Source organism: Phoca vitulina, unplaced genomic scaffold, assembly GCF_004348235.1.
Source record: "Phoca vitulina isolate PV1807 unplaced genomic scaffold, GSC_HSeal_1.0 scaffold9, whole genome shotgun sequence".
NCBI lineage: Eukaryota > Metazoa > Chordata > Mammalia > Carnivora > Phocidae > Phoca > Phoca vitulina.
Genome location: NW_022589712.1, coordinates 14,132,076 through 14,141,744, shown reverse-complemented (window position 1 = coordinate 14,141,744; position 9,669 = coordinate 14,132,076). Strand labels below are relative to the sequence as shown.

Below are 9,669 nucleotides of genomic sequence, written 5' to 3'. Positions count from 1 at the left end.
CCTGGAGTCCCTGGATCGAGTCCAGCATCGGGCTCCCTGCTCGGCGGGGAGTCTGCTTCTCCCTCTGACCCTCCCCCCTCTCATGTGCTCTCTCTCTCTCATTCTCTCTGTCTCAAATAAATAAATAAAAATCTTTAAAAAAAAAAAAAAGAAATTGAGAGATATAGAAGCTAGCAAAATACCAGAATACCAGACAAATTCTCGTATCAGTAATTAAATTAAATGGATTAAAATCTCTAATGGAAAGGAAGAGATGGCATGAAGCAAAAACTGGCAGAATTAAGTAAGAAATAGGTAACACAACAAAATAGTTGGAAAATTCAATACCCTACTTTTAAAAATGGACTGAACATCTGGGTAGGAGATCAACCACAAAATAGAGGATTTGAATGATACTATAAACCAACGAGACCATGGAGCCTGGGTGGCTCAGTTGGTTAAATATCTGTCTTGAGCTAAGGTCATGATGTTTGGGTCCTGGGATCAAGCCCCACATCGGGCTTCCCTGCTAAGTGGGGAGTTTGCTTCTCCCTCTCCCTCTGTCCCTCACCCCTGCTTGTGCTCTCTCTCACTCTCTCTCTCAAATAAACACATAGAAAATCTTAAAAAAAAAAAGATTAAAAAAAAATAAACCAAAGATACCTAACAGTTACTCACAGAATATTCCACTCAACCACAGAAGAATACACATTCTTCTTAAGAACACATGGAATATCCTCCAGGATAGACTGTATGGCAGCTCACTTAAAAAAAAATCAGAGAGGGAGACAAACCATGAGAGACTCTGGACTCTGGGAAACAAACTGAGGGTTACAGAAAGGAGGGGGTGGGGGGATGGGGTAACCAGGTGATGGGCATTAAGGAGGGCACGTGTTGTGATGAGCACTGGGTGTTATATGCAACTAATGAATCATTGAACACTACATCAAAAACTAATGATGTATGTTGGCTAACTGAACATAATAATAAAAAAAGTTTCAATAAATCTATAAAGATTGGAATCAAACAAAATATATTTTCTGTTCATAAGGAAATACAAGTACGAAGAAATCAGTAACAATGAAATCTAGGAAAGTTAGAGATAAGTGGAAATTAAGCAACAGGCTTCTGAATAACAATGGGTAAAACAGAAATCACAAAAGAAATTAGTAAATTCTTTGAGTTGAATGAAAACAAGAAAACAATATACAAAAACTTATGGGATGTAGTAAATGCAATGCTAGAGGGAAATTTATGGAAATTTATAGAAATAAATTGATAACCTAAACTTCCATATTAAGAAACTAAATAAAGAGCAAGCTAAACCCAAAGCAAGCAGAGGAAGGAAATAACAAAGATTAAAGCAAAGATAAATGAACTAGCTACCAATTATTGTCCCAATATTCGTCTAGCCACCAAGCCTTTTTACTGCTATTTGAAGACACCTGCTATGTTCCTGCCTCAGGACTTTATGATTTCTGCTGTTTCTGCCCATAACATTCTTCCTATAAAGTTGTCTGCCATAACATTCTTCCTATAAAGTTGTATATAACTTGCTTCCTCCCCTTCTTCAGGTCTTTACTCAGCTGTCCCCATCTAAGTGAACCACCTTGTGTTCCTATTTAAAATGGCATTCCATTTCCCTGCCATTTCTTTCCCCTCTCTGGCCTTATTTTTCTTTATATTGCTCCCACTGGCTAAGATACCATGTATTTCCTTATTTATTTTATTTGTTACTAACTCTTCCAAATAGAATGTAACGTTTATAAGAGCTAGGTGCTTTATCCCCAGCACCTAAAACAGTGCATTATAAATACTCAATGAATTGTTGGTGAATGAATAAGTGCACATATACATACAGTTGAGCTATACAATAGAGAACAGAAATGAACTAGAGCTACATGTGTCTACATGTATCAATGTCTCCCACATAATGTTGAGTGAAAAAATAGTTGTCAAAAATACACACAGTATATGGGCTCAGTCGGGTGGCTCAGTCAGTTAAGCATCTGTCTTCAGCTCAGGTCATGATCCCAGGGTCCTGGGATCAAGTCCTGCATCGAGTCCCACATTGAGTCCCACATCGGGTTCTGCATCAGGCTCCCTGCTCAGTAGGGAGTCTGCTTCTCCCTCTGCTCCTCCCCCCTACTTGTGCACTCACTCTCTCTCTCACCAAAATCAATTAATAAATAAAATCTTAAAGAATACACACAATATAAAGCATTTATATATAGTTTATAAACAGGGAAATAATACCATATATTGCCATGGATACATATTTAAATATTAAATGCAAATGAGTGAAAAACAAATTCAGGACAGTGGTTACATTTGGTGACAGAGTGATAAGCCACCTTGCTTACTTCAGAAACATTGAGAAAAGATTTTATTTTTTAAGTTTGTTGAATCGTGGGTATAAATTCCATTATACATGGGTACATCGTTTGGCATGCTTTACATGTTGAATAACTTTTTTTTTAACTTAAAGTGTTCTAAGGAAAAATTAGTCACATTTTTTTGCTCCATCATGGTCTTCAGGCTGTATTTCCTTAGGACAGTTAAACACTGATTTTTGGTACATATCTTTTCTAATGATAAAGTTTCTACATGCCTAATCCCTTATTAAAAATTATACTATCATCTTATGTTAGTCATTTATTAACAGATACCTTTTATAATTGTATTAGGTACCCTGAAGGGATTCCCATATTTGATGAGGACAGAATCAAAGCTATATAATTAGTCAAGAAATTATTTAAAAGTTCCATGGAAGTTTTATGCCCACAAATCGGTCACCAGAATATCCTTCTTAAGAGTAGTTTCCATGTGATAACATCCATCTGAAAGAGCTAAGATGATGCTTCACTTCTCCTAAAAATAATTTAGTGCAGAGACATGCTTATAAGTGATTAGAGTAAAGAAAGTCTTTAAAGTAGAGCTGACCTTAAGCTAAATTCTAAGGCAGGGAGAGTTTATCTTCAGTGCTCTTCTCTTTCTGCTCTGCACGACTTCCTTCCCACCTGGCAAATTCTCTTCCAAAATCTCGGCTGATTCTACACTTCAGAATCTATCAGAATTCCCTTTAATGTTTCAAAATTCAAAAGACAAGAGTTGGACTCTTCTGTAGGAAGACAGAAAAGAAGGCTCAAAATGTAAACATCAACCTAACTCTGAGCCCTGATCTTGTTCATATTTCTGCAATATCATCATTCATGCATGACTCTATTTCCTCTGCACATAGTAAATTCTACGCTTCCGGCACGTGCCATATCATTTGGGCTTCCCTTCCATTCCAGCTGTTGGATTGCCTCCTCCTTATTCTTCAGTTCTACCCTTATCAGAGTTGATGTGCATGGACATGAAAAACATGGTCAGAAATATTTCTCATCTGAGAAACCAAGGACAAGGCAGAGAACTCTCATGAAGGCAATTCTGGGATTCAGAGGAGTGTTGGATGAAGCTGGGAACATGGCAGGACCGAGTAACACAGGCCCTAGGACTCTGTGTTGGAGAAAGAGTGAAATCAAATCAGGAACAGACAGGGGAGACCCAGATAATGACCCAGAATAGTTCTACAATATCTGCAGTTTACCTGCATTGGATGGCAACTGACTGATTGTGTCTTGTCCTTCTTTAAGTTCCAGGGCCTTGGCAGACAGAAACTTTATTTGTATTTTAGAAAGAATTGTGCTCGATGTATTACCTACCCAGGAACAATTATACCCTTAAACAAGTATTGGGCATTATAATTTAAATGTGTTTTTTATATATTACGATATTACAATTGATTATCATAACTCTGTAAATCATTACTGTTATTATTACTAACAATAGTGACAAAACAAACTTAAGGAGGCTAAGTGAACTGACCAGGGTCACACACTAGTATATGCTAGAACTGTGAGCAAACTTTCTGACTCCAAGCTCTTTTTATGTGTGAAATCAACCTGCAAAGCTTTGTTTCCCACAAAGTGTATTTCAGGCATCATTTCGTAGGTTGGGGAGGAGAGTCATTTCGTAGGTAGAGAGGGTCTTCTTTGGTGCTCTGAAATCAAAACAATGAATGGATGATTTATTCATTTGTTTACTTGTTCATTCCTTTATTCCCAGCTGGAATCCCAAGTCATGTAAGACTGTTTGTCCCAGAGTCCAGACATTCTGAGCACCAAGTCAAAGAAAGGAGCCCAAGAGGTGACCAAGAAGGGGCCACAACAGCAGCAAGAACAGTAACATAAGAGGAAAAACCAGGAGAATGGGACCTCAAAAGCTGAGAGAGAGTTTCAAAAGACAGAAGCGGAGAAGGGTGTCAATGATGCTGAGAGTCAAATAAAATTAAAACAAAACAGTGCTCATTGGATTTGGCAACATGGAAGCAATTCTTGGTCTTAGAGAAAAGCTTCTGTAAATGTTTTTGGTCAGACGCCAAACTACAGTGGATTAGGGAGTACAGGGCTACGCTCGAGAAGGCACTGATGACGCAGGCTACTGCTTCCAGCGCCTTGACTACCAGCAGGAGAGGTCTACAGTGGCAGTTAGGGTGCTCCATGCTGCCCAGACCCAGAGCCAGGTCAGCTTTGGTGACTTCTTCATACCTGGGTATGGAAAAAAAGCTGTTAGATTTTTTATATATATATATTAAAAAGTTTTTTAAAGATTTATTTATTTATCTTTAGAAAGAGTGGGGGAGGGGCAGAGGGAAAGGGAGAGAGAATCTCTAGCAGACTCCCCGCTAAGCGTAGAGCTGGATCTCAGGACCTTGAGATCATGACCAGGGCCAAAACCAAGAGTCGGATGCTCAACGGGCTGAGCCCCCCAGATGCCCCCCCAAAAAGTTTTTTAAATATAAAACTTGCTTTTAGCTGAATTTCAAATTTCTTTATTGTAAACAAACATTTTAGAAAGCAAGTTATTTTCTATACCTTTGTATTATAAAGAATTTTGTAATATAAGAGCAAATTTTTCTGGATACAGTTTTCTTAAAACATGATCATTTGTTCTCTTTGCTTCATTCTTAAATGTCAGTTGATTTTAAACGGTCCTAAAGAGCAGATTATTTTTTCCTATGAACCTTTATTTTTCTATATCACGAAGGATCAGGTAACAGGAACACAACACAGTGTGAGGACCTATAGCATTTTATGAGATGAATTCCAAAGCAGCAGAAAATAAAATTATCAGTGAGTAATGAAATAGAAAGAGAGAAATATGGATCTGTAGTTGCTGTTCAGAGACTCAGAAATCGAATCATCACAACTTAAGTGAAACAAATAAATCTTAATGAGTCATCTAGCATCCCCTCGAGGTTTCATTACATAAATATTTAGAAGCAGGTAACTTCAGCATCTCTACAACAGTCTTTTTTTTTTTTCCTGGCCTGAAGTGTTGGGAGAATCGAATACCTGTTCTTTTCCTGCCTAAAATATTGGAAGATTGTAACATAAGCTTATAATACAACCTCATTTGCTGTACATCCTCCATGTTGGTTCATTGGCCTGTTGAGGAGCGGGTAACATCTTTTGAAGGTGAACTCTTAAAGGACAGAGATTGTTTCTTTACGTAAATGTCCAGCACATGCAAATCCCAGAAACGTTACACAGTAAATACATTGACATGAAAACTTCTTTATAAGCTAGTCCTGATTTTCCATATCTACCTTTCTTAAAATACTGCGTGATTTTTTTGAGATTATTTTGCAGCCCATTTTATTTTACTCATAATGTACTAAATCTACATGCAACTAAATCTAATTATGAGTAAATAGGTTAAATTATTTACCTGTAATGTGCAGTGAAATTCTGAGCTAACTCTGTTTGGAAAATCATTCTGATTTCTTTTACTCGCAGATGTTAGATCTTTTGGTGGAAAACACATGATTATGTTGGAAGCGGGAACTCCTGTTGACACACTAATAACAATGGGGGTTAGTGACCAGTGTTGGAAAGATGCTGCTTTGATTCTGCCAGGAAAGGAGCCAGGTGAGAAAGGAGGGAACAATAGAAATTGATAAAGCACAGAACATGAACAGAATCAAGAACTTAGGGGAAAGAATCAGCCATTGCCAAGAGGGATATATGCTTCTCTGAGAGAAAGAAGAAGGGGAGAAATGAATTCACAGAAACCCAGTTTTGTGAAGGACAGGAAAGAGACAGTTTGTTATAAATAACCCTGAATTTCTTAACATCTCTATAGGCCACTGGCAAGAAGAGGCCTAATGGTGGAATTTGAGGGGTTTGGGGAAAAAAGGCAAGTTTAGAGAAGTTGTTTTACATGATGCAACAGACTCTTGGAGAAAAATTTTCCAGCAGTAGAAAAGGTCCAGCTAAGCTTGCAAAGCAGGACACAAACCATTTAGGATAGTGTTGCAATTGGAACCATTAGCTTTTATAAATGTACCCAAATGCAGAAACCGAAACCCTAACCCCAGATTAGGGACTACCAAGTTGCTTGTAGTAAAATGGACGGAAGTGTGGACTTTCAGCAACGTTCAATTTATGTGAACAATCCACTGCAGGTACTCAGTGTATGTGCCTGGAATGAGTGAAGGAAAAAATGAATGAATAAATATATGCATTATATATGTTGTGTTCTCTCTGGGAGTTCATTATCAAGATGACCACAATAGCCTATTATTTTGGCTTCTTATTGAGAATGGCTGCATAGAAAGATATGCCAACATTTTGCAGAATCGGTGGCCATCTGGAGAGAAATAGTCACTGTTTCTTTTTTTTTTTTTTTAATAATCACTATTTCTTAATGGGAGAATTCTAGATATGTATGGTTATAATTTTGGAAATTACTAAAACCTTCATTGCAGTTAGAACTTCTCTCCTTCTGGACTCAGTTGTCTTACCTCAGAAAGACAGCTAATAATATTGATAATTTGTGCTATTTCCAGGTACTATTCTAAGCATTTCACTTATAGTATTTCATGTAATTTTCACAATAACCCTAAAAGGTAGGTATTACATTCACCTCTATTTTATAGATGAGAAAGCTAAGGAATAGAGCAGTTAAGAAGGTCAAATTCATTTGTCAAAAAAATAAAGGAGCCAGTTTTCAAACCCAGATCATCTGACTTTCAAGCCTACAGACCTAAGAACTATGGTAAATATCTATTTACATACTTAAAATAGTTCCTTTGGAATTCTGAAATTTAAAAGGTCACTGGAGCATAAAACTATAGTCATCAAGAAGGATTTATAAGAAAGTCTTCAATATCCACCAAATTCAGAAAAAAGAAACTAACTTCTCAGGGGGATAAAAGTAAAAAGAAAGACACTTGAATGGGATCAGAGGCAACTGAAGTCATGGTTGCTTGTGAGGAATCTTTCTTCTTTCTTTTCAAATCCAGAATGCACAGAGAGGATGTGCCAAGGTATCCTCAAATTCACAGCAAAAACGTCACACAAGCTTTTGCAACATGATTTCCCCCTAGACAGTTATGATGATATATAAAAATTGTCTTTTTATTGAAACATAAAACCAGTATATCTTTAAATTAAAATTTAGGATTAACAAAACTTTCCATGATCTTATGCTGTGTCCCCAGCCTTCCAAGGATGGGTAGAACCTTTCTTCTACCATTAAAAGCATACTGTTGAAAAATTTGAAAAGCACTGTTCAAGGGCAATAAATATGTGTAGCAAATTTATCTAGGAATTAAAGATGAAATAATTCCATCTTTAGGAAAAATATTTTAGGAGCCACGAAGAATTTTAAAACCTGGAGGCTGTAGCTCCTTCATCTCTGCTTCTTGGTGGGTAGAATTATCCATGAGCTGGAAGGGCTTCAGTGTGCATTACAGGAAAGGGGGTGCACAGTCCAGATCATTGTAATAATTAATTTGCCATCGCCACTCTGTATGAGAATACAAGTGCAGAAAGAGAGCCTGAGACGTAATTGCTGACAAATATGCTCTGTGTACTGAAAACCAGAAAATTTGCAGCTGCCGCCCAGACTTCCCCATTGTGCAGACTGACAATGAGCCACAAAAGGGACATGAGGTAAATGTAGGGTGTACGCTGCAAGCCATTTTGATGAAATATCTGGGGGACAATTTAATATGAAATATCAGCTGGTAGAAGAGAGCAGCTGCCTATTTCGAGGGATGACTCAAGCTAAAAACTTTAGCTCCTATTTTATGATGAAAGATTGCCAATATATAAACCTTCATTTGGGGAAGGCTGGGGAAAATGCTGGGTTTGCATGTGTAATGGGCATGCATGCGAACTTCCAAAGATCTGAAGCAACTGTTTTTCTGAATCTTGTCAGAAGTCACAACTTATTTGGAAATCCAGTATGCAGAAACTTCCTTAGGTGACTTATCTTTATTCCTAAGTCTTTCTATATACATAGCTTGGACTCTCAGAGACAGAAATCTCAATTTCTCTTATTTAGACCACTATAATCCTCTGGTTCCAGCCTCACATGAACCTCAGTTGTGGAGTGACTGGATATATCCAATTCCTGTACTTTTCTGAGATGTTTGCAGCACAAATGAACTTGCTTGGGGCTCTAGCTACTACCAGCTTAGCTTGGCGCTTTCTGTGCTTATGGAATTGATTACTTCCCAGCTTCTAGAATTTTGTTGCTGTCGCCTCCGCTTTTGGTCTTTTTGTTCCTGTGGGTAAAAACATATCTGTCCGTTTGATCCACCAATGTTACCTAGAAGTTCTCCTAGTTTTTAACGGAAAATATTTGAACAAGAGAAATTGGTTTTAAATGTTGAAATTCTGAATATTTGGACAGTAATAAAGGAGGGAATTTGAAGACTAAAGACCTTGGAGTTCATCAAATTCCACTGTATCTAAGCAGAAATAAAACCATCCAGGTTTTTTTATGAATCTCAGATTCCTGTGGCATGTGAGGTTTATAAAGTTGCCTCTATTTTCACGTTAGGATTTTTCAACCCCTTCGAAAATTCATTTCTCTCTGAATTTGGCCTCTGTGACTCTTTCCTGTTGAGCATCTGGCTGGCGAGGCTGCGGGCTGGCCCAGTACTCAGGCCCAAACCCACCAGCACCCGGGAATTCCAGACGGCTGTGCATCAGCCACTGCCCGAGGAGCTGGCCAAGCGTGCTGTATCAGAGGGTGCCAAGGCTGTCACCTAGTACACCAGCTCTAAGTGACCCAGGCCTAACGTGCATAAAGGGTGAACTGCTGGAAAAAAAAAAAAAAAGAAAGAAAAAAGAAAAAAAAAGAAAAGAAAGAAAGAAGGGATGGGGAGGGGCGAAGAGAATCTCAACCAGGCCCCACGCTCAGCACGGAGCCCAACGTGGGGCTGAGCTCAAGACCCTGAGATCATGACCTGAGCCGAAATCAAGAGCTGGACGCTTAATGGACTGAGCCACCCAAGGGCTCCCAGCCATTGTCACTTCTGAATCAAGTGTGTTCACAAGTGTCCCTGGTAGCTGAGATAATTTGACTATTTTCCCATTGTCTCCTTCCAGCCTTTCATCTATGAAGTGCAAGCTCTCTTCCATCCTTCATTCCTCCCTCCTATGTCCCTTCTTCCTTTCTTCCTCTATGCCGCCCTCTCTCTTTCTGTGTTTCTTTCTTTCTATCAAATTGATATAGATAGTATTGTTGTGCACACATTTTGTTCCTTTTTCTACCAAACCATTTTCTACTACCATCAACCCTTCAGGGAGAATACTATTTTAATGAGTAATGTTTGACCATTTAAAGTGT

General features: G+C 38.3%; 1 protein-coding gene across 1 annotated transcript in view; it reads left to right on the top strand.

The window, feature by feature from the left end:
- The window catches only part of LOC116634686 (histone H2B.11-like), a 9,353-nt gene extending 264 nt beyond the window's left edge, over nt 1–9,089 (top strand). Inside the window, exons 2-3 of the mRNA XM_032408247.1 lie at nt 5,823–5,954; nt 8,878–9,089. Of these exons, the coding sequence (XP_032264138.1) occupies nt 5,823–5,954; nt 8,878–9,089 (344 nt within the window). The remainder of the gene's footprint in view (nt 1–5,822; nt 5,955–8,877) is intronic.
- The last annotated feature ends 580 nt before the right edge of the window (nt 9,090–9,669 follow it).